The 24,659-nt window shown below is 44.6% G+C and overlaps 2 protein-coding genes across 5 annotated transcripts in view; one reads left to right on the top strand and one right to left on the bottom strand.

Annotated features, from left to right (window-relative positions):
* itga8 (integrin, alpha 8) overlaps positions 1-7,743 on the top strand; it is a 46,805-nt gene extending 39,062 nt beyond the window's left edge. Inside the window, exons 22-30 of the mRNA XM_019873603.1 lie at positions 1,239-1,318; positions 1,667-1,747; positions 2,881-2,986; positions 3,856-4,014; positions 4,561-4,677; positions 4,751-4,864; positions 5,065-5,166; positions 5,790-5,912; positions 5,996-7,743. Coding sequence (XP_019729162.1) covers positions 1,239-1,318; positions 1,667-1,747; positions 2,881-2,986; positions 3,856-4,014; positions 4,561-4,677; positions 4,751-4,864; positions 5,065-5,166; positions 5,790-5,912; positions 5,996-6,085 — 972 coding nt within the window. The 3' untranslated portion in view covers positions 6,086-7,743. The remainder of the gene's footprint in view (positions 1-1,238; positions 1,319-1,666; positions 1,748-2,880; positions 2,987-3,855; positions 4,015-4,560; positions 4,678-4,750; positions 4,865-5,064; positions 5,167-5,789; positions 5,913-5,995) is intronic.
* A 531-nt stretch (positions 7,744-8,274) lies between these two features.
* On the bottom strand, positions 8,275-22,803 carry LOC109518016 (ataxin-1-like). 4 transcript variants are annotated; one of them, XM_019873606.1, is made up of 3 exons: positions 22,621-22,803; positions 14,405-16,437; positions 8,275-13,518 (listed from the first exon to the last, which is right to left on the bottom strand). In XM_019873606.1, exons 2-3 carry the CDS (start codon positions 16,190-16,192, stop codon positions 12,847-12,849), a joined length of 2,460 nt encoding a protein of 819 aa, XP_019729165.1. In that variant the 5' UTR covers positions 16,193-16,437; positions 22,621-22,803; the 3' UTR covers positions 8,275-12,846. The 4 variants fall into 4 exon arrangements, with proteins under 4 accessions (XP_019729165.1, XP_019729164.1, XP_019729166.1 ...); XM_019873605.1 differs by lacking the exon at positions 22,621-22,803 and adding an exon at positions 20,339-20,702; XM_019873607.1 differs by lacking the exon at positions 22,621-22,803 and adding an exon at positions 19,451-19,515.
* Positions 22,804-24,659: the final 1,856 nt, after the last annotated feature.

Raw genomic sequence — 24,659 nt, 5'->3', positions numbered from 1 at the left:
TACAATAGTAGGCTGCAGTTGCATTATGCATCCACAAGATGGAGGTATGCTAAAGGGAATACAATACAATACAGATTTATTTGTAAAGAGTTTTCGCAACCATTGCAGCTGTAACAAAGCGCTTTACAGAACATTTAAAATACTACGTCCAAGAAATTAGAATTGTGATCCCTATAGAAGGCGCATCAAATTATAAGGCGCACTGTCGGCTTTTGAGAAAATCGAATGCTTTTCCGCCTTATAGTGCGGAAAATACGGTACTTTCGATGCCGGCATAACACCAACAAATCATTTGCTATTCCATTTTAAGGAATTTTGAGAGAAGTTGGTGAAACTAAAACCAACCTCCGCAGTCGGATAGAACACCTGCACGGTTGTGTTGTCTCTTCTTCTTGCATAACGTATTGAAATGTTTGAGAAAATCCAGAAAACGTGGTGGTCTACTTATCCGTTTATAGTTTACAGCAAAGCATTTTTCAGTCTCAACAAGTGACAGGTTTATGGTCTCATTAGTGGTTAGGTTTTGTGTCATCCCAGTGTAGTTTTACTCCATCGGCATTTTAACAGGGATATGGTAATACGAACAAATGGGAGCTTTGCTGTGGATAAGATGCATATACTGGCATGACATTCACGTTTTGCAATCTGAAGCATTTATCGAGCATTGAACACGTAGCTTCAAAGCACTTAAAATGAGCTCCATGCTGGCAACAGATGCTCCGCTCCGAGGACTGAAACTGCAACAGTAACGATTTACCAGCCTCTTTTGGATCAGACCTCTGTGACACTTTGACCGACTCGTACCCGTTTGCCCTCTTTGGATCTTCAGCGCCTGGTTCTTCTCCTGCAGCCTCACTAATGCGTTCCATATAGACGGCCTCAAATCTCGGTGCCCCCATGGGGCTGCTTCTTTTAGTCTGCTTGCTGTCATTTTCACAACCGTGTGTCAGGCCTGACGTCTAGTGCGGTGCTCACGTGCACGTGTGCAAGCACGCCGTCGAGTAGTTTTTTGCGATGAGCACTCGCTTGCATGTGGTTTACGTTAGACGATGTCGGGGGATTCACAAGCATCTCAGTGTGCGTTTTGTCAACACTTCAAACTGGATCTTCTTCGCGCATAATAACGGAAGAATGACCTAGTTAATTAGGCCTTTCCTGTCTCAATAAAGCACACCGCACTTCTTTCTTTTTAACTCTGTGAGGCTGATTTATTGATTTTTTTCATGTACTCTCCACAGCTGTCTGTTGGTTTGCGGTTTGCAGTCCAAAGGCTCGAAGACGCTGGACCAAAAATTAGCTTTGAGCTACAGATCCACAGGTGACAGGCCCACCATGAGTGACGTACATGCCGCCGTCACAATGCACACGACGCACATACACGACTGAACAAAGAGACGCTTGTCGGAGATTGTGGGTGAAGAAAATCTGATCACGCAATCAATGCGGGTGGCTTTTGTTGTGACAAATGTCATCATTTATCACACTTACGATGGGACAGGTCCCATGCGATACCATTTCACATTAGTTAAACACAACAAAATAAAATGATCATCTGAGACATTCCTGTCACTTATATTAGGTCACAGTTTTACAGGATGGAGTGTATGTGTTTTATTTCTTTAACAACCAACGTGAATATCATCCCCCCACCCCCGCCCCCCTGCAGCTCCAACAAAGACAGCCCTGATAGCAATCCAGTCAGCCTGAATCTGGCCATCGTCGCCAAATCCCAGATTGATTTACGAGGGTGAGTCCTTGCATGTTCTTCATCTGTGACGTAAAAACGATCTGCTTTTGTGCTTTTGGTGCTTGGGGCTTTTCTTTTTTTTCTTTTTTTCTCCCCCTTTGCTACAGTGTAACGTGCATGATTAAATTAAAAAATATGAAGAAATACATCTGCTGTAATCATGTGCACATGGTTTCCTTCTGAGCCCTCGGCATGTGCACTGATACATCGACAATCATGCAAACTCTGAAAACTCGTGCCTTTTTTTTTTTTTTTGCCCTCATCAGTTGAAACAGAAAAGCAAAATGATAATAAATGTCGTAAGCCGCCATCATGTCCCCGTTTCAAGTTTGGGAGTGCACAGCGCATTGTCACGACTGGTTATCGCTCTTTTTGTTTTAAAAAAAGAAATTTGCTATTATATAGTGTGTGTGTGTGTGTGTGTGTGTGTGTGTGTGTTTTCGATGTGTACTTCCACACAGAGTTAAAGGATCGTTATCCGATCCACATTGAGCATTTTGGCAGCATTTTAAATGCAACTCGGGATGTCCGGCTGGGCATGTGCTCAGCTGTTTATATCTCTGTCAAAGATTGTTCAGTTCGCTCGTAATTTGTTGCGTTTACGTGAGATTTGAATATTTAAAAAGAAGGGAAAATGTTTCATGGGGATCCAGAATTAATTCTGATTCCAAATGAGCCAAATGTAAACGTTCCAGATGCTGGTTTGACTTTGTAGGTGACAAATGGTGAAGTCCTGGCAAAGTTCTGCACTTTCCAACTGTTCTTGTTTTCTCCCTCCATGAATGATCTTTAAATGTGTTACCTGCTCTGACTATGTGTTCACTGTATGCGACATGTGACAGTGTGACTCATCTCTGGCTCCAGTGCACAGCAATTACATGACTACATGGACAGCTTATCATGTTATCAGGTTACAGGATGCATGAAAGGGTTAAAAAATAAAATAAGCCATACAACAGAAAGACAAAGACGATTGTGCCCAGAAAATCTTTTAAGAACCTCACTTGAGAGTTTCAGAAATAACCTGAAAGCAATATTATGCTCCAAAGGACAAACCTAATGCAGTGGAATTGTGCTTTCTGAATGAACTCTTTCTCCTTCACTGAGTCATGTGCGTGTCCTCATTTCCACAGAGTGTCTCATCCCTCTCAGGTGGTGTTGCCATTTCCACGCTGGGAGCCCAAAGAGAAGCCTGTCAAGGAAGATGATGTGGGCCCACAGGTGACGCACATCTATGAGGTAAACACCTGCAGCAACTTTGGCTGCAACGGTGGAATTTGTCAAAAAGTAATCCAATGAATGCAAATAAACACAATGTAAACATTATCTGAGGTGCCGCAAAGGCAGGTATGGTGCAAGGGGGCCGAACATGATTTTTCAACGCGGGATAATTTTGGAGAAGGAAAATTTGGGTCCAAAATAAGGTACAGATAGAAAGAGGGTAAATGGCAGACACACTGGCGACAGTTTACAATGAGTGTGTGTGTGTGTGTGTGTGTGTGTGTGTGTGTGTGTGTGTGTGTGTGTGTGTGTGTGTGTGTGCGCGTCCATGTGCTGTACATGTGATGTATCTGGATTTTAAAGGGGCCACGGCTTCATTGAACTAGAGCGCTGCAGCGTCTGGACTTTCCTGCAGCTGATAATGATTTTCATTGGCGGTTCTTTTCCCACTTGGCAGCTGCTTCTACTTAAAGAGGACAGTTTTTTTTTTTTTTTTCCTTTTTGCTCCTTCAGTCAGAATTCCTGCCCCGCAGCACCGGGATCATGTCCTGTTTGGATGACTTACCTCACTGTTAATGAACGCGTGTGTCTATGCGAGAATGTGTGAGTGAGTGTAAAGGTGGCTTTGTCGAATTGATGGTTCATTTAAGCTCCCAATTCATTCACCCTCGTCCTGATGCCAAACAAGGGCCGAAGCTGTAGATTTGTCTTGTCTCTGTCTTCAATCCTCCCTGAGTGAAGGCCTATTAGCGTTGCAGCGTGCAGCCAAGAACCCAGGTGGCCCGTGTCATCACGCCACAGTTATGATAACCCAATTATAGCGTATAGTCACTTGAGGCCCACAGCAATAAAACGACTAACTTGTCGACCACTTCTAACGTTTCCAGCTCCATAACTCGGGTCCCAGTAGTATTCGGGAGGCCGAGGTTGAGGTTGGCTGGCCTTCCCGCTTCCGTGACGAGAACCTGCTGTATGCGATGGAGATTAGAACCGATGGACCAATAAGCTGTCGGACGAATAGCAGCCTCAATCCGCTTGGACTGCAGGTAAGACTAAAGTATCCACATAAGGCGGTTGTTTTGGATAGAAACGCATACCGTACATATCAAAACAAATCACAGGATTGTGTGTAATATATTGGGTTTAAAAACACACACACGGCGGCGGTGCCTTAAGGTACAAATGTAATTTGTTCCGCTACTATGCCAACATTAGTATCTCATATCATTTTTTCCCATGAAAATGAATTGAAATGCAATCGATCCATTCCAGCCTCCCCCCCAGAAGAACAACATGTTTGTAACGTGTGATTGAAAAAATAATTTGGTACTTGAGTGCTTCGTGTTCCGTGTCTACGTAACAACCGTACGGACACACACGTAACCACCGAGTACACCACGACACTCAACAATCTCCTGCGAGCAAAGGGCTGAGTGGACCATCTTTATTTATTTACAGCACACTGGGGGGAGTTTTCGCCTTAAAGCATATATCTTTTTGAACTGGTTTTGCACTAGTTCAGTTTTGGCCTTACATGTCACACTCCTGGTCCACGTTTCCTGAGAGCAACCCATTTATGGTTTTTTTTCTAGATATCATCCCTTCAAGATACTCCTGAACTTCTTGGCTTCTTGAGGAACACCAGCGCACCTCTTCGCCGCCACAAGCGAGCCGCCAGCACCGCCCAAAGTCACGGCGGTAAAATCCTGGTGAGAAACGCGATATCATCGCGCAACCTCTCCAGAACGTGAATCAAAATGTTGACAGGTGTCTCTTCTGCAGAACTGCACTAACATCTCCTGCCTGAGAATCACGTGCGTCGTGGGCCGCTTGAATCGCGGCCAGAGCGCAGTCGTTAAAGTCCGCTCAAGACTGTGGGCTCATACGTTCTTGCAGGTCAGTGTCTGGTTCCACATTTTTGCTTCATTCACCTTTTGTTTATTGGGTCCAGCGAGGTTTGCCTTGGAACTCAATTAAAAAGCTTGAAGTCACATCCCTGACTTTTGGACTACAAACGGTTGTGTCAGTTCAGCCAATTTTCTTCGGCACGCTTCATTATGATTGTTACTCAAACAACTTGCACGTTTGTCCTGTAGCGGCGTAATGACCCCTACGTTCTCAACTCTACTGTAACCTTCACGGTCCTGTCCATGCCTTATCGGGCCCAGCCCCCCATCCTGCCTCAACGCACCATATCGGTAAGATCATGGGAGGTTTTGATTGAGCTCGAATCTGGTTGGGAATCTGTCGAGGATCACTTCTTTGGAGGGTTGATGGTAGCTTTGAGTAGTAAGGTTCAGTAGTTGAATAAATACACATTTTTTAATTCAATGAATAATCATTTTTCGTCATCGTGATGTCGATATCAATCAAAATAATTGGGATTATTATTTTTTTGGGTGAATAGTCATTTCCAATATTTGCCCTCTGATTTTCTGGTGACCAATCCAGGGTGTACCCTGCCTCTCATCTAAAATCAGCTGGGATATGCCCCAGCATACCCATGGCCTTAACCTTTTCATGCACCCTGTAACCTGATCACATGGCAAGCTGTCCACTGTAGTAACCGCTGTCCCTGAAAGGGTTAATGATGACACGCACAATAAAAAAATGATGCGCAACTGCAAATAAGTGGATGTCTGACACCAACAATATTGATATCTGATGTTGGCGTGTCGATACTGTACTGTGTATACATCACAATATCAATATTTTACCCCTCCCTTGCTGTGAAGGTACACTTGGTCAGCTGAGAAGGCAAAGGATAATCACTATAGGAAATGATGATGAATGAATATTGTGTTGAATGTGCGCCATGTAGATGGGGACACCTGTGTTATGGGGGACACCAGATGTGTCCTTTGCTGTTCCACTCTGGGTCATCATACTGGCCATACTGCTTGGGTTGCTCGTGCTCGCCGTGCTAACGCTCGCAATGTGGAAGGTGCGTCCGTAATCAACTGTTTTCCCAACATGGTCATCTCTTGACCTTTTACGACGCTAAAGCCTTGCTGTTTTCCCTCTCAGTGTGGTTTCTTCGACCGGGCGAGGCCGCCAGCCGGGGACAACATCTCCGACCAAGAGCAGCTGACGTCAGATCAAACTGGGGATGCCTAAAAGACACATGGACGAGATCCTCATAAGGGGGACGTGCACCTTCTGACTGAATTGTATTCAAACTGAGATCTGGAGTTGTTGGACCTGGCATTTCTCGGCCGCGGGTCTTCCGCATCTTTTGTCAACGAATGGGCCTGGGAGGGGTGTCTTGCTTCAGTCTGCATCAGGCGAGGACCAAAGACGCTCAGCTTTGACAGCACGAAACCAAAGCACACTTCAGTGGAAGACATTTTTTTGGGGATTGTTTGTCAGCCGTGACGACGGACCACAAGACAACAGTGTGAAGAAAGTTCTTCACATTCCCGCCATATACACACTTAGGTTGAATGGGGCAGAGGGATGGGATGGGGCACAGAGGGACTTAATCTGTGTGAATATGAGTTTATACACTCGCTTGCCACATTAGGTACAACTGCACAATAAAACGCCACTAAATAATTGCTTATATTATTTATTTAACCTCTAAATGTACCAAAAATGATGATCCAAAACACTTTCATATCATTTCAGTCATCCTACATTACCCTTTAAAATAAATGGCATTTTGAAAAGAAAAAAAAAATACACCGGAAGTGAGCACGTAACTTCCACGATCAACGCTGACTAAATTTAGCCCCGCCCCAACATACAAAGATGTTATTCTCTCAGTCAAGACGTATCACTTCGACATACTTCCTTGAAACCAATTAGTACTTTTTTTTGTTAGCCAGATAGACAAAGAACAAAAACATGTAAAATCTTATTTTTAAAATTTGGATCAATGTATTGACAGGTAACTGGTGTCGGAACTGGTTGTAGATGGCATTTGATTGTGCAGCTGTGCCTAATTTTGCGACCGCTGCTCGTTTGTGTGGACGTTTACCGACATGTGTGCAAGCAAGCATCGTGTGCGCGTGTGTATGTGTGTTACGTCGGGGCTTCTCTTTATCCAATGTTTTGTTCTGCGTCACATGTGTCACACACATGCAGATGCGTTAACGTGGAGGCACAAAGCAAACGTGTGTATTTATGAATGTACGTGCAATATTTGGAGATTGCGTGATACTGAAGCTTGTTTACACTGGCATTATTTTATCAGAGCTTAATAGTGTATATGTATATACTGAAGTGAGTCGTGGGTATAATAGATCTTAGTTTTTCAACACAACAAAAGCATTTGTCTTGACTGGGTTGTGCCGCACCAAATAATGTGAGGTGTAAAATAAGTTAGAAAAAGAACGTTTTCAGATCGCATACTGCCTTATTAACTCAAGTTTTTGCTTTCTCATTTTGGACCTCACCAACCCTAACGCCTGTAGTGAAATAATACAACATTCAACATGGTAAACTGAGTCTGTTGACTGTTGTGTGTGAATTCTGTGCGTAATAGTTGTATAGCGTTGTATGTCGAACACACGCGAAGGGAATTGTCACATTCTGCAGCTGCACCCAACATTTCAAAATGAATCTTCTTTCATGTTTGAGTCATTTATTGAGCTAGACCATAATGTGCAGTTAATTCAAAACAGCATACATCGTATGGTTATTTCCTCGCATGCGATTAAAGTACGTGGTGATATTTCAAATGTTACCATTGAATTTTGAGATTCATCTAAGTTCCAGTTATCATGTTTAGTTGGTTTATAAATGGGAAAAACAGACGACAGAGAATAAATATGATGTCAAAAAATTTTAGAATGTTATTCTCTCTATTCATTACTTTATTGGTTTTGCCTGTCAAACAGGGTGTTTCACGACCACAAGTACACTTCAGAGGAAGAACTCTGGCCCCCCCTGATGGTAAGAAAAATAATTGACGAGCAAATCAGTATGAAGAAGAATTGTGAGGATGAACAGTGCCCTCTAACGGCAACACGGTGGTGTTTGACGCTCGATAAGATACCTTTTGAAAATAATAAAACTTGCCTTATTTAACCTTGAGGAACTTGGTAGAGCCCGAGCACATGAAAGCATCAATCAGGCTTTTTTTTTTATTTAAATGAGCCAGTGCTCTATGAATCACCAAATGTTAGGTACATATCTTCTCAGAAAAAAAAAACTAACTTTTTGTGTGTGTGTGCGTGTATGGGTGGGTGTGTAGAGAAAAAAGTCAACTTAGAAAGTAAATGATTTGCGAATGTAATATGAAATACTGTAATAGCCTCAAGGACAGACAAGGGGAGAAAGCTGGATTTAAAAAGAAGTCCCTCTGAATTACATTAGTCTTTATTTCTTTGAATATATTTGATCAAATTTGAAATCAAACATTGTAAGTAAAGATGTAACAGTTTCTGACTAGCAAACCTCAACACCATCAAAACAGGGGAACATTATTGATACATAATAAAGCATAGGACATCGGGTATCAAGGCTGAGAATTAGCCAAACAGACCTCTGTTACAAAATTGTTTTACAAAGTCAGCCTACAGATGTTTTGGAAAGAAAGTGCACGTACTGGGTGTGTTGATCTGGTGCAAATAGAAGCAAAATGCCTTCATTTTCTGTTAAATAAGTGACGTGTAGATTGGATATTGAACATTTTATTCTCCTCTCCAAAAAAGTTTTGGAAGACTTTCTTGACTATTTACAATTCAAAAGTTGGCCCCATATGTCAAAGTGCAATTCGGTACTCCACTATAGTCAACAATTATTATTGAAATCTGCCGTTAAATTGGCTCTTACTCTTGGGTCTTTTTATTTCAAAGAACTAATGGAGTTTACATTCGCCATTAAGTGTAAATCTGACGGTGCAGTAACAGGCAAGGAAATGTTTGACAAAAATCACTACCTGTGCGAAATAGCATGTGGTTTAAGAGAATTGGGCCAGGTCTATTTGCTGGAGAATTTTCCTGACAACAGCAAGGCCTAAATTCCCAGATAAAAATACTGTGACTGCAATCATCATGCTTGTTAAGACTAAATCCGTTCGCATGTATCCTTCATTTTCATTTGAGAGATGCCTCTGAGGAGTTTGAGGTGGTTTCACTTGTTTATGCGAAGCTAATCCGCTGCTTGCTACACTGTCAGAAACAGAGGTCAAGTAGCAGTCAGCTGGCTAATTACGGGACAGCTAGCTAACTGTTGTACCTTTGCCATGACCTAAAAGGTACAGGCATATTTCCAAGTTATACAATGTAAGGGTCAATGGTACAAAAGCAGTACCTGCAGAAACTACATTTCATTTCTGACAAGCTAATGTAGCCCTGAAGATACGATGTGGACCTTTTTTTTCTGAGATTGTATGGCTTTGCATTTGCCATTGCGTGTGCAGCATCTTAACTTTTTTCCACAATATTTGTTCTGGTGTCAACACCGCATCATATTGATTTATCCGTGCTGCGATGCCATTTTAGATTATTGTCTGAAGAAACAAATTCAGTTGGAAAATTCCCGACATTGTCCAAACACACAGACTGCTTTCAACTACAAGGTGTGGTTTATCAAACATGACATCGTTTTGGATTTCGTGCGGTTTTAAGAGCATTTTTTTTAGTAAAACAGACCGCAAGGTAGTGGGGGGGGGGGGTCATACAATACACAACATAAATACAGTATACGTATACGATATTGGTAAGCTTAGCCACCAACCATATTTCTATTAGAATGGAAAACGAAAAGAAATGAAACCCGTACTTTGCTGACAAATTTTGAATAGTTGCGTTATACACTGAAGTGAGCAACGTGAGATTTTGAATGGACAACAGTCGGTAGGCAGTGTTTAGCCTGAGCGGAACACAAACAGAACAGTCAGAATTTTTTTTTTCTTTCTTTCTTTTTTTCTCTCGAGGATTACAGGTAAACACCTACAGGAGTTAGAAAAGGACAATGGCGTTCACGGTGAAGGGGATGATCGCGTATTGAATTTTACACTGTGCAAGGTCAAGTCAACTCTTTGGAGCAGGAGGCCAAATTCAAAGAAGATGGTGTCACATTCATGAATTGAAGCAATAACAGGACCACTTTGATGGCTGAATCAATGGAATGATTGAAGAAAGGACGCCGTGGCACATACAGTACAGAGGCTACATAAGGGTTAGAATATCTATACACACACTGTACACATTGTAAGATACAATTCGCTGTACAAATCAACACCAGCTGGCTTTCAGTAACTTTTCTCTAAATAGTAGCTCTATCCGTCATCAAAAAATAAAGGTGAGATAGTTTGTCCAATGGGTGTTTACATTCCCTGCCTCACTATTCCATCATTATACAAGTCGGACATGATGATAAACAGTCAGTTGATTATCCTCACCAGGTGTTTGGGGACTGCCGTTGCCTTTGCCAACACCCGAAACCCACCCGATGCTTCATCAAAGTGCTGCTGCTCATAACATACACAAACACAAGTGATCATCCGCATCCATTTATCGTCTCGGACACACATACATGCATACAGACACACACACACACACCCTTCCTGAGTATGAACTGTAAAATTTTGGCTCTATTCTTAAAAGGAAATGAAATAGCAAAAAGACAGGCGCCACCGAGGCGCTGATGTAGCAGGTATGTACTTGAAGACAAGAACTTCATTGAGGAAAAGTTTTTTTTTTTTTTTTTTACAACCACCCCAGCCTGTTTTTTCAATCAGGCCTACCTGATCAGGTTATGTCTCTAACAATATGCTCACCTGACTCATCAATCTCCCTCAGCTCGACTGAGCACTCTCGAGATTTCAACTAACTACTTTAACAGAGGATATTGTGCTTTAGCCTTTACCACACTTATTACTCTGGCAGCTGTTTTCATAGACAGAAACTGTTGACCATCAGACCTCAAACAGTTTGTTGGTAGAACAACTCACATTTTGGCCCAGAATTTCAAAAAATACGATTTCTTTTTGGAAGTAATTTGAACAAATCAGGAGTTGTACACCCTCCACTGTGCAGGACCCACAACATGCCTTTTTTTCCACTGCACAGTACTTAGTTGGCTTATGACGCGATACGCTAATGGGACATAAACCACTGCTGGTCACTTATCGGTTGAGTGGATTCATCATTGTTGGATCATAGCTTATAAGGACGCATAGCTAGAACACACACGTGGACGTGAAAGTTAGTTTAGCTTCGCCCTCGACACTTAAGTGTTATCTGAGTAATGTCAGAAAAGTTCCAGAACTGTTGTCACGCAGGATATTTTTCAAAACCGAAACTACAAAGTAGTTTCTTCTTAGAAGGAACGCCCCCTGGTGGCATACTTCCTCAGCCATCTTTGCAATGCCTTCATGCCCTCATGTCGGAATTCTTCCGGATACCTCTGCAGTCAATGTGGCCATCTCGATGTTGTCCACGTCTTCCCTCCTAAGAGCCACGTTTTTCTCCATTGTTGTTCAGTTTACTTCAGATTGATGTGTTCAAAGAGGTTTCCCCATCCCAGTTTCCAGGTACTCTTTGGAAGTGGAAAAACCAACCAACCTCACCTGCGAAGAGTACAGCTGAGTTGAGCAACATACTATGCAGTGGAACTGCGGCATCGGATGCTGCGGGGTAGTGAGCCTGCAAAGGGACCTGGAAGCTGATGGCGAACGAGAGGATCACTTACTCGGTGTGGAGCCACATACTGTATTTCCCTCAGGAAACCGAAACGGAGCTAAAAGGGAGAGCGAATTTAATCAGGCTTCTGCGAGACTCCAAATGGAGGTTGAGGTTTCTTCTTGTCTGCTGGATGCGTAATAAGGCAATTGTTTGCTGTTGGTTTGCCAGCTTCCGTTCATATTGCATTTTAGATCGATACAGTTTCAGAAATAGGGATGCAGTGAGAGTCCAATAATGCCACTCAAGGAACAATCTAACCTACTTTACCCAATAGGGCTAATGGACTCCAAGGTAAAGTTACAAACTGTAGTAATAGTACCCCGAAAGATACAACGATATACTTTTTCAGAGAGTACATTGTTGCTATGGAGATATTCAGATTGGTAGTATTTTGATTGTTTTCATAGAAACGCTGCATGTAGCTAGGCCTGAAAACACCTATCTCGAGGCTGCCTGCTTTCTTTAGACTTGAACTACTACGGGAAGGTGTGATTGGGTGACTCCTGTCGCAGCCATATTGCAGACGCATCAGTGTCAAATTGTCGAGCATTGTAGTCATTGAAGGTGCAGCAAACAACACATCCCTGACTTCATAAGTCAGTATTGAGGACAAAAAGCAGTGGTTTACATTCATACCTGACCCCTGCGCACTTCCTGTGCCTTCCTGTTGACAAACACACAGTCACATACGCACTATCCGCGGCAGCCCATACTCGCCGTGGTGTTCAGACCGAATAAGGGTAACTGTAAAATGAACAGACGAATGAGGTGGCAAAGATCTCTGCCGTGATTATTGCCAAATCAATATCACCATGAAATCTTTAAATGGTTGATCTTTGACTCCGAAATGTAGTCGCACTCCTAACGTCACACCATCCAAAGACAAAATCTGATGGCTCGCCTTTTTACACATAAACATCTGTTCTGTGCTTGTTTATGTGTGTTAGTCCAGGATGCGATGGCTGTGAAGGATGTGACAGCAGAGATCCAGCTCATCATGGATGGCACACTTCAAGGTGTCTTACCAACACTCAAGCTCAACATTCACACTCCACTCATTTTTGCTTACAGCTTGATTGCACTGATTGCACAGTGTGTGCGACCACACGCTGTACTTGGGTGAAGGTGGCTAAAAACTGGTGATGCTGTGTAAACTCTGCTACAGTGTTGTAGTCCGATGAGAGAGAACACAGAGTAGATGAACACAGTACAAACACATTTCTTATAAGTTGCCTCCATAGTCTATAGTTTGATCAGGCATTTTTCTCTGCCGCTGCTCGAGTGGCCCTCTATGCTGATTTTTACCTCCTGAGAGATGATGGAGGGTTTGAGCAGAGTCAACGGAGGCTCCCCTTCCACCCTTCCAGTCTGGTCCCACTCGGGAGCGGACCATCGTCTCTTGCGAACAGTGGTTCTGTCTGGATCTCTGGACTGTATTTTGCAAGGGGTGGGCTTATCTAGTTTCTCTGATCCCTGTCTTTTATGTGTGGTCTCAGACATTGCCAGCACAGACTCTCCTCCACAGATCCCCCCCAGCGAACCTGGATTTCGTTCCATTTCGGTTGGTACCTGCCGTCCTGACACAGATCCGGCTATCCTTTCGACACCAGAAGCCTTCGTAAGAATACCGCTGTTAGTGCCCGTAGTGTTTGGCCTTGGACTGTTGCACACGGCAGAATCTGTGTTGTTGCCGGGGTCAGAGATTCTTGTGGTCTTCAGCCTAGCCCCCAAAGACTGGCTGTCTGTTAAAGAACCATTCCTGAGACCCCGAAGGGTCAACGACACGCAAACATCACCTACGCACAGTTTAGCGCAGGACAGCTCAAAGAGCTGCGTGGTGCGGTCAGGACAGCATGAGGACCAGCCTTGGCCAAATACAAAGAAGGGATATTCGACCAGCACCTCCACACACACCTGCAGAAACACACGTATGTAAACCTTAAGCATTCTGCTAAAACTGAATGTTTTGCTGGGCATATCTACGAGGGACAGTATACCACAGAAAGACTTATTGCTCAGGTCTGGAGAACATAAAGGTTACTTTCGCAAGATCAAACTACAGTCAAACCTCGGTTTTCGTCCATAATCCGTTCCAGAAGGCTGTTTGAAAACCGAAATTGTTCGAAAACCGAAACCACGCTCTTTTTAAAATAAAAATGTTTACTGAACACGTCTGCTCACAATGGAAAGCAACAAGAGGAAGCGTCACTTCCTCGTGTAAGGAAGGCGAGAGGAGTCAAATGGTGCATTCAAGTGCGCTCAGTTCGTTGGAGAACCGAAATTTGTTCGTCATCTGAGGCATAAAAAACTCGAAATTTTTGGTCGAAAACTGAATTGGTCGAGAACCGAGACGTTCAAAAACCGAGGTTTGACTGTACTTGTGAAAAGTCGCCCAAAAGGATCAGTGCGGACTTTGCGATTGCAAAATTATTGAGAAACATTATTCTCTTGTAAGTAAATGTAGCAATTCTGCTGTTGTACCTTAAATGTGTGTATACCTGGCGATTCTACCTCTCCTCCTCTGTTTTACTAACTGACTGGCAAGAAGTGCTAACATACAGAAAACCTGATTATTGTACAGCAGGAAGCTGATCTGCAAGAGTGGGGAACAAGCTTGCATATTACCTGAATGTTATTATCTCTTAGAAACGATATACTGTAGATGTTCACTGCCTATTAATATATAAGGAGTTTGTTTTCTACCATTTTTATTGCACCACCGGGACCAATGAATGTTCTATAAAGTGCCATTCAATATGGATAGTAGTGATACACCACGCAAGAAAAATATTTCTCTCACCTGGGCTTTGAGCTCCCCCACAGAAAACTGTATGACCACAGCATTAGGACTCTGGCCACTATCGATTCGCTCAACTGTGCTGGAGTCAATCTTCAGCTCACTGCTGATCTCTGCACTCTGGATGAAGTCCTCTGTTTTGAGATCCTCCACACGCTTCAACTCGCCATCAGCAAGCTGGATGATGGAGCCTCGCATAAAGAAAGGTGGGAGAGCCACGGGAGAGGAGGGAGAGGAGATGGTGGGAGAAGCTTGGATGGAAGCGGGGACTGGAGGATTGACTGGGGCTGAGACTGGGATTGGGGAGGGAGCTGCCACCACTACAGGGACTGGGTTTGAAGGCAAGGCCGGAGGAGCTGGAGCCGGGGCTAGAGCGGGAGAGACTTGATTTCCATCTGGGCCTAAAGACTCACATTTGGACAGGGCGGTGGCAAGATAGGCATGAGGCATGGCCGTGGATATTTGGGGCGTGGTGGTCGCAGTCAGGGAGCTGACAGCACGGCTGGTCTCCATTTCTGTGCCGTTATTGGCATTGCTGACTGGAATGAGTAGGGACTGACCACTTGGAATAACCAGGTGCTGTGGCAGTGCCGCGTGGTAGCTGACGGCATGCTGGTTGGCGCTGGTAATATAGCCAATGATGGGTGTTTGCGTGGAAGAATAAAGACTGGCTGGCAGCTCGTCAGGGGGTAGGGTCGTCTGAATGACGGTATGGGGTGTGACAGACTTGGTCACCTCGGATGACGAGAGGGAGGAGAAGGAGGAAGATCTCGATATAGGTTTCCCTAAACAGATGCCCCCCTTCTCAGTCTGAACTAACGAAATCTTATTCGAACCATGTTCCTGATCCGGGCTATGGTTTGGCTGGGCGACAAGTACTAAGGAAGTCTGAAGTCCTGCTGGGTTCTGGCCATATTCTGCGGGCACAAGGATGTGTCGGGTCTCATAGCTCTGAACCTGCTGATGATTGGCTGGTTGTGTGGGAGCTTTCATTTGTTTGACCACTTCGAGCTCACCGTTCAGCACACCCTTCGCGTGCACCTCGGGTTTCTTTCCGGCAGAACCATCCGCATACTGAACAACCAGCTGGGAGGGTGCGAGGGTAAGCGTTTGAGGGAGGACAGCAGCATGTGGGTGGAGTTGGAGGTGAGCTCCTGGTGTAGAGACGGCGGCTCCACTGACAGTTAAAGGTGTCCTGCTATCAAGTTGGATGTACTGGCTGGTGACTTGCGGAGAGCTTGGAAGGGAGACGGGAGCAAGTTCTGCGGGAGAGAGGCCAATTTGGAACTGCTGTTCTCCTTTGGCGCCAGGCGAGATTAAGGTAGTGGTGTAACCATCCAGGTGAGGGCGCTGTCCTATCGGGCTGGAATTGGCGGGAACTACATGAGAGGAGATATAACCAGCATATGGGCCGGAGCTTATGAACTGAACATTCGGTCCAAGCTGAGCAAACTGGATGGTTCCTGTGGGCTGAGGAATGGCTGTGGGATAAACCGCAGGTAGCGAGGCCAGCGGCACTGCTGAAAGAGTCGTAGCTGAGGTTGGAATCGTGGGAGGAGAAGAGGAAGAAGTAGACGGGATGGGACATCTTGGGCTCTCTGAGTCTCTGGATCTGCATCGTTCACTGGCTACACTTGCCAGCCATGCTAAGTTCTCAGTGTGGGGAGCAGGATTGTGATGGACCACTGGAGGAGTTGATGTTGTCACTGCCACTGGCCTCTGCTCCAGCGCCAGAATTTCTCGCTTTTTAGGCGGCAGGCATCCATTACTTCGCTCCTGATTGGATTTCATTGCGCCAGATTGGTTTTAAGTATCTCGTGTTCAGACTTCTATTGGCGTCAGAGTCTCTCTCGCGCTCAGTGTTAATGTCTGCCCTCTTTGCCAGGGCGCAAAGACTCTGGTAGTAGTCCCTAGCATACAGCGCCGGGTCTTAATCCAGACAAGGTGGAATCGCTACAGCTCATAAAATGAGCTCGACAAACTTCATGCGGAATCATCTCGAATGTAAGCACTTCTTCCACAATGTTGACGGGAATCTGACGACAGAGAGACAAAAAGAATGGGTAAGTACATGTAGTACATACATACAGTACAGAGATGTTACATCCAGGTCCAGAAAGTAAAAACCGTGCCACAGTTTGGTTTTAGCCACAGGTGCTTCTATTCAACCGGCAGGTAAATGATCTCCAACTCCTGGTTGAGCAGAAGCGCCCGTGGCTTCAGCCAAACTGGGATGGTTTTTACTTTCTGGACCTGGATTTGATACTTCTGACACAATGTGGTTACACAGATGATCAATTTGCCTTGGCGTGTGTTCTATAATTACACTAGCCGTGCAAGGCTAGCTCAGTTAACACAGCTTATCTTTCCTAAACATGCTAGTTATAAGTATGTGTACAGTTCTGAATGGTTGTAATGCATCCTTTGAAGCTGCAAAGCGTTATGCAACTAAATATTACCAAAGTCCACAGTGCATTTTGTATTTGCACTGCTCAACTGTCTCAATCTACTATTGGGTTCACACCCATCAATATTGTATAGAAATATTCTGGTTATGCAACACTTGTTCCTTTGTTTTTCTATTGAAAACAGGCCTTTGAAGACATATGTATTTGACAGTTATTACAATCGCGTGTTTCTCAAGTGTTTCTTACAGTGGAGAGCCAGTTCTTAAAAGGCAAACTTCATCGTGATTCACTTCTGTAGTGTGCCTGCTTTCATGTTTGTAATGGTGTTCTGCCTCTTCTTGCTCTGGGGTTATTCTTTTGATATTTCTTTGAGAGCCGTCTTTAAGCATTCATTCAAATTTACAAATTGACCCAGACTATTAAATTGCCCCATCCAACAACATTTTCCATGAGAGAAATCAGTACAATGCTATTTTCGTCACTTTTATAATGGAAGAATGGAGTTTCCTGGGCAACAGTGTGTGCAAGTGAACATCCCTGCTCATGTGGAGTCTATGTGCCTCATAGCTGTTGTCTGTGTCAAAGCATTAGTGTATATTCGAAGACAGCAGGTCTAAGGGAAAGGATAACAATAATGAGTAAGCATCTCGGAATTTCTTTTTTTCAGCTCTCCACAGCCTTGAAGTGAGTCAGGGCAACTAACTGTAAATACAAATGTTTAACTCCAGCCAGACTGAGTCAGCGGGAGCATTACAGGGACAGAACAAAATAAGATGACATTTACGCGAGGGACACCACGTAAGTTGTAAGAATTTTATCACTGATGAGTTTTGTTACAAAATCGCAGCCCTGAGAGACCTGCCTGCTTTTGTCAGACTATATACTCTATGTATCTGTGTCAACAAGCCCATGGTCAATATTTGACTGCAGGGATAAATCAACATATTCTATAGCTGCATATTGCGGATCTCTGCACAGACACACACACACACACACACACACACACACACACACACACACACACACACACACACAGGTCGGCCTTGTTACATTTGTTTACTATGTAACCTCAAACAACACCATGCACACATTTTCCTTTCATTGGCTCCTCTCCAGTGGAACCGCTACGGTCAAATACAATCTGTCAGGAAACAATAGTCAACCCCTGATTTGTTAGGGCTTTGAAACTGTTTTCCATTGGAAATAATGGAAATCAAACACTCACAGGATCATCAGATTTATCGCTAACATGTAAAAAGAAGTTAACCACTGTACAACATAATAACAACAAAACCCGCCAGCTTAACATTGATAAAAAGTGTCAAAGTCAGTTTTCTTCCAGTGAATGTTCTTCATCTCTCAACATCCTGATTTGAGGTTGCCACATTTATCTGAAAAACTACAACCGACAAAGCCAAAGAATATGCAAAACCGAAAAGGCATCAGGAGGCACACTGCGGTCTCGCGTGCTGTCACGCATGAAGGCAGCTTGAATTTTAGAAGCAGATTTTCATCAAATCCCCATTGGAGGACTTTCCACTTGTTCCACTGTACTTTCCTAGATGTTCTGATCTTTTATGCAGGCTTATTTGTGGGTCAGTGAACAAGACACAACTCAATTGCTGACGAGCTCGAGGCACCGCAGAGATTGAGTGCATGGTACACACACACACACACACACACACACACACACACACAGGTGCATAACATTAGATTTTGATGCGCTGCATCCTCTTTTTCACACTACATAGGAGGCTCATCACTCTCGGCAACCACAAGTGGTCAACATAAAATATATATAGAGTACTCCGAAATGGACCTTGGTCAGTTTCTGTTTGGACGAGCCTATTGCAAGATAAGACAAGGTTACAAGCTTGTCAAGGAAGCATCAAAAAAAAAAAAAAGACAACTCTGAGCAATGTACGTGATCCAAAAAGCCTTATGAGCCACCGGATGTAACAAAGGAGGACTGGAGAGAAAGAGTGAGGGGGAGGAGAAGAAGAACGGCAATGGAGGATGACAGATAGAGTGGTGTGGATGGTAGAAAGGCAGGGAGAAGATTGGGAGTAAGGAAGAGGGAGAGAGAATGGTGTGAGAAAGACAGCGCAGCTCCTCCTGACCCACATTGAGCAGCGCCTGCAGCATCAGCCCCCCGCCTTGCGATGTCACCACACTCACTCACACTAGACGGCGTGCAGCATCACTCTGTGGCAACAACCCCACCTCAGCAACACCTGGAATGACATCATCATCCCAACGCAACACCGCAAGCAAGAAAAGGCGAACAGAATTCTAAAGACAACCTAACTTGACATCAAATAAGACCGAGAGGAAGGTGCTTCTCGTGCACATGGTCACACATAAACATCATCACTTGATTTTCCAGCCTATTATTAGATCAGTCACTAGCAACCGCATGCCCCTGTGTTATGGAGAACAAAGGCGCGCTTTCAAGACACGAATGTCACAGCGAGTCAAGACGGCGTGGACACTCTGGATCCAGCCCTGGACTGTCCCCTCCGCTAAGACGAGTATGATAAAGGGATGACATCAGACACGAAGGGGCGGAGGGGGCAGACGAGTTATTTTCATATGGTGGCATAGAGTGATAGTCCCTGGGAAAAAAAAACCCCGCACGTACCACGTTGTGTACGTGTTGCCATTGTGTCTCCAGGTGAAAGGCAGACGCATGTCCTCTCTTACGCAGCAGTACAAATCCACCCACCCTGCCACGCCAAACCTCCACCTGTCCTCGCAATTCTTCGCTTCATGGCAATAACATCGCTGCAGTAGGAAGTGAGGCACTAAAAGGTGATTTTGTAACAAGAGTGTCCCGGCCAAGATAGAATTCCTCCCACAAAAAAAAAAAAAAAAGACCCTGGAATGACATTCGTGTAGGCAGTATTGCTGATATTCAGGTATTATCTGCCGATAGAGCAGACATAGATTCACAGCCCTGTTCAGCAGTGTCTATATTTAGAAAACAAAAACATCATCATTGTCAATCTGAGCATGCATGAAACAGCAAGGGGGAATTACCGACAAAGGCACGCATGTGGGATTCTCTGCGTAAAAATAGAACCGCGCTTTAATCCCGGCACCATACACAAGTCAGATCAATACGATACAGTCTGATCTTTTATCCAAAAGAGCCATTTTACTGTCGCCCGTTTTCTCTGTGTAGAATTAACGTGTGTGTGTCCCTTTAAGAGGCGGGCCGGGCCGTGTACTCGACTACAGCCAAAGAACAGGCGATGGGCTGAGCGCTCAGTGTTTGTCTCCACAGTGACTCCAGAGTTCTGCATCAGTGCCGGACACACACGGAACACACACTCGGGCAAAATGACATGCAAGTCGTCTCTTCTTCCACAGCAAGCACCTCAACACCTGACTCCCCGTTTTTCGTTTTGAGCACGACGGTGTGATAGTAGCAGGACAGAAAATACTACGATGCCACAAATCGAAACGCAAAGAGACAAGCCTCCTCCTCCTCCTCCTTCTGCTGGTTCGAGTGCTAAGAATAGCTCACCAGTCTTTCCACAGCCGCCGCTTTGCAGAACATGTGCAACGATTCCTCCCGTGCCTCAACGGAGTGGATCCTGGAGACGTACTTCCTCGGCAGCGTACTCGCGCTTCCTTTGTGCAGCAGCCTGTTCATGCCGCTCTTGTCAGGACCCTGTTGAAGCAGTTGCCACACCGTTGGCCCTGCAATCGGCCTGATGGCAGAGGAGGTCCCCCCACCTCCTCCGCCGGCCCCCCCTTTCCTGTGCAAAAGCCCACGCCAGGTCTTGCGTGCGAGGCTTCTCCAACGTGTGTTATGCAAGGCCACCAGACCGCCAGCTCCCTCTCTCCCTCTCCCTCTCTCTCTCCCCTTTTCCCACTGTGGCTCTCCCTCCTCTTTCTCCCTGCCTCTCTCCCTCAGTACTCCAACTGACACGGCTCCTCCCCCTCCGCCAGCCCCATCAGCCATCAGGTATTCATTCAAAAAAAAAACACACTACTTGGCTCCGCGCCCAGACTACGCTCACGCAGGGAGGGAGGGAGGGTGGCACTGTGAAACAGACGGAAAGGGGGGAGGGTGCGGGGGGGGGGAAGCTTGGAGAGCCAGTGAGGGTTTGCATAGACAGACATGGGTGTGCATGAATATAAAGAACTATTCACATGGGCATATTCATGCAAAGACATTGGCACATATGCACGAGCACAAAACTGATTGAGGATTAAATTGCGGAGTGAGTGAGCAAAGCCCCTTTAATGCTCTGCCCTTGTTCATTTTCATGTGCATTTCCCCCTCTTGAGGCAAATCTCCATCTAATCTGCCCTGCAATAATTGAGCTTCTCTTCAGATGGAAAAATGACTCAGAGTAACCAACAAACAGTCTTCCCCCACTCTTTGCCCCGTGAGATATTTCCTCTCGATTCACACACACACACACACAGACACACACACACACACACACACACACGCACACACACGGAGCAAACTGCACAAATAAACACCCACAAAAGCCACTTGGCCCTCTTGGGTCCACTTTCCCCTGCTGGGCACAGGGCAGGGAGCGAGCCAGGCTACACTCTAGTGCCAGGACAGACTGCTATCTGCTTCTCTGCAGGCGCCACATGCAGGGTGGCCCCTCCAAAAGTGACAGCACGCTGTGGGGGGAGAGTAGGATCCAACTAAATTGTGCACTTACAAGAGGACTAATAAATACGCTGCAAGGTCCTTTGGTTATATGGGAAGGATTCCAATGCCTTCTTTGGGAGGACCGGAACAAAAGGTTTAAGATACAGTGTATACCATTTTGTTGTCAAGTTGTGATTGTGAACAAATTTCCTTGTGTGTGTGGTAGAGTAGTGGCTTAATAGTCTTACTCGATGGAATATTTGGCAATTGCGAGATTTACAAATAATGTCACAGTATTGTGGAATAAAGTAAAGTACACTATATATCCCAAACAGTTGTTTGAACTCTCCACTAATTTAGTAAGTCCATACAGTAATACCAAAATCCATCCATTTAAAAGGAACCCAGAAGCTAAAGTATGATTTTAATTGAGAAAGATGAAATCTAAGGACACTTTCTATCTAATATCTATTTTATTTAGTTTCATAAAATGTAAAATGGAGTTGGAGTTGGTTCTGTTTCTTTTTTTTTGTTGTTCACAAAAGTGCTTTTGCACTTGTAGTTTTCATATTTGTCACAAAGTTTTAAAAATGAAAGCGTATAATTTACTAACAATAAATGACTCTTCATGGATGCGTATGGCGACACTGCAGTCTTCTTGCTTTGGAGATGAGTTCGCTTAGGTATGGTTTCTTTATGTCTGAATATTCTTCGCCGTCTCTTCTCATGTTCTCTCTCGTCTTTACACCCACACCAGCGGAAGAAACAAAACACATGCGCAGAGATGAGCTTTTTCCTCCTTAAATTGTTGAATCAGTCAAGCGAGCCGAAACAAGCTTTCAAATGGAAATTCACAATGCCATGATGCATAAAGTTGTGCTGCACGGCGTGCGTTTGAGACTGAAATTTCTTCAACACAACCGAGACCTCCATGGCCTACTTACACCACTTCTCTGAAAGTTAGCGTGTAATCATTTCCATGCTGTCAGTGTGCTACTACAGTCATGCGATTGTGACAAAATAACAGTAGTAGAGTAGTAGCGCATATTCCAAGAAGCAGGGTATTGCTTCAAGAAGTGACAGTACTCCCAAATGCTTAGAGCCCTGCATTATTCAACATCCACGTACAGTATCTCGATACATTAGATACAAAGTCGCCAATCCAAGCCTAAAAATCGACAGGTTACCTTGAAAAGTTGTCGGTGTCCACAATGAATGGAATCCAAGTATCATCACTGGGCTCTGGCTTTTCTGTTTCCTCACAGCACCGTGTGCTGTGGAAGTGTGGCGACATGTCCAGACATGTCAAGCTGATCCACACACGAGCAAAAGAAAACATGATGCAAACAGTCGTGAGCAGAAACTGAATCCCAAGCTGATTTCATGAGGGATATGTGCTTACGATGAATATTCATGAGGTCAGCGATGAGTGTGAATGGGGCTTCTTGAGGTCACTTGATGCATTACGTCATAACATGGAGGTCAATGACAGCAAGCCTGCTGACGACAGAGCTCATTCCCACAAAACCGTTAACTGGGCTATGTGGAGGTTTGTTGTTAGTATGACGTCAGAGCGGTCTTCAGTTGAGTTCATTTACTTTCACAACACTGGAATAAAGGACGTGATGCGAGTGGAAACAAAACGTCACGATAATGCTTGTTCCTTTTCTTTGCCAACGATGTTTTTCCAACAAGGTGCGGAATTTGTTGTGAAAAAAATTCCTGAATTTCTCTCTGTAAGGCAAGAGCAAAAGTTCAATTTCCATTGATTTGAAAAATTCCTGAATTCTTAGTTTTGATATTTGAACACGGCGATTTGGTGTGCCCACACATTTGGATATATCTGCACGTTTTTTGACACATTATTGAGAATTCCATTTTTGAATTAGGCAGGTCACTGCAATATTCGATATGATTGGCTGCAATCGGGCAGGACACGGGCCGTTGCAATATGATTGGCCGCTCCACACAGGTAGGACACCGCATCCATGCGGGTTTGCAGTATCAAATTTAAGGGACGATATCGTGAATCACACTAACCCGAATCCTCCATAACTCAAAATGTGATTCCTATTTGGACGAGTCACGTTATTTATCTGCGAGGGAGAGTCGCTCCTGCCTTCATGCAGGAGGGCGTGGATGCAGCAGCCAATCATATTTCCGCAGAGTGTCTCATGCCGAGAACTTCTGGGATTCATAACAACACTTTTTTAACAAGTGGAGTGGACGGGGGAGCTTTTCATGATGATGGAAAGTTTTAGCGGTTTGAAGATAATGCACATGGTATTTTATCTATTCAGCGTATAATATAATGGCTATTTGAACTACAGTATCTTCAAATGTTAGCATTTAAAATGTAAACTTGAGTTAAAACCTTCCATGAGCTGTCACCTTATCGTGGTGGAGGTGTTTTGAGTGTCCCAATGATATTAGCAGCTAAATTGTCTGGGGCTACAGTGTCTCCCAGCTGGCTTTAGAATGTCTCAGGATCCCCCAGGAGGAGCTGGACGATGTGGCCGGGGAGAAGGAAGTCAGGGCTTCCTAGTTTAAACTGATGCCCCTGCGACCTGACCTCGGTTTAAGCGGAAGAGAATGAATGCGTTGACTCAAGTTCAATTAAAGCTAGTTCTTATTCAATTCAGGAAATAGAAACGATACAGCTTCGAACAAATATCTACTTTGCAATGGTGAATTTTGAGTACAAGACATATTACAAGGCAGTAAGTCATCTTACAAATAAATATCCCAGAGGAATACTTTGAGGTAACAGTGTCTTTCACCCAAAAAATAAATAAAAAAATAAAAACACAATAATTCATGACATGCAACAATAGAACTGAAGCTTGACTCTGTTCTATTCTATCCTACCAGTAGAGGTGGGGCACGGTGGGGAAATCCTTTGCATTAGTAAAATAGAGAATGGAGAATAGTGAGTGGGTGGCAGCATTATGGGAACATGTGCTAGCAGAGTAGGAGGTAAAACCACCCTGGCGCGCAGGTCCTGTCTGAGAGCAGACCTTCCTCCGGCTGTGGCTGGGCACCGGTTCGGAAGTAGCAGCACGAACGCCCCAACGCTATGCGGGGAGAATGTGAAAGTGCTTGCTGCCATGGCAACAAGGCCGCTCCACAGTCTCCAGTCCACATTAAGAAAGACGGCTAGCAACGTGGCCGCGGCTCAATGGCGAGGAGCATGACACGCTGAAAGAGCCTATTGAGGAGCCTGTGA

Source organism: Hippocampus comes, unplaced genomic scaffold (assembly GCF_001891065.2).
Source record: "Hippocampus comes isolate QL1 unplaced genomic scaffold, H_comes_QL1_v1.1 scaffold383, whole genome shotgun sequence".
In the NCBI taxonomy this organism is placed as follows: domain Eukaryota; kingdom Metazoa; phylum Chordata; class Actinopteri; order Syngnathiformes; family Syngnathidae; genus Hippocampus; species Hippocampus comes.
Note: the sequence above shows the minus strand (reverse complement) of the source record. Positions and strands in the feature narration are given on the sequence as shown.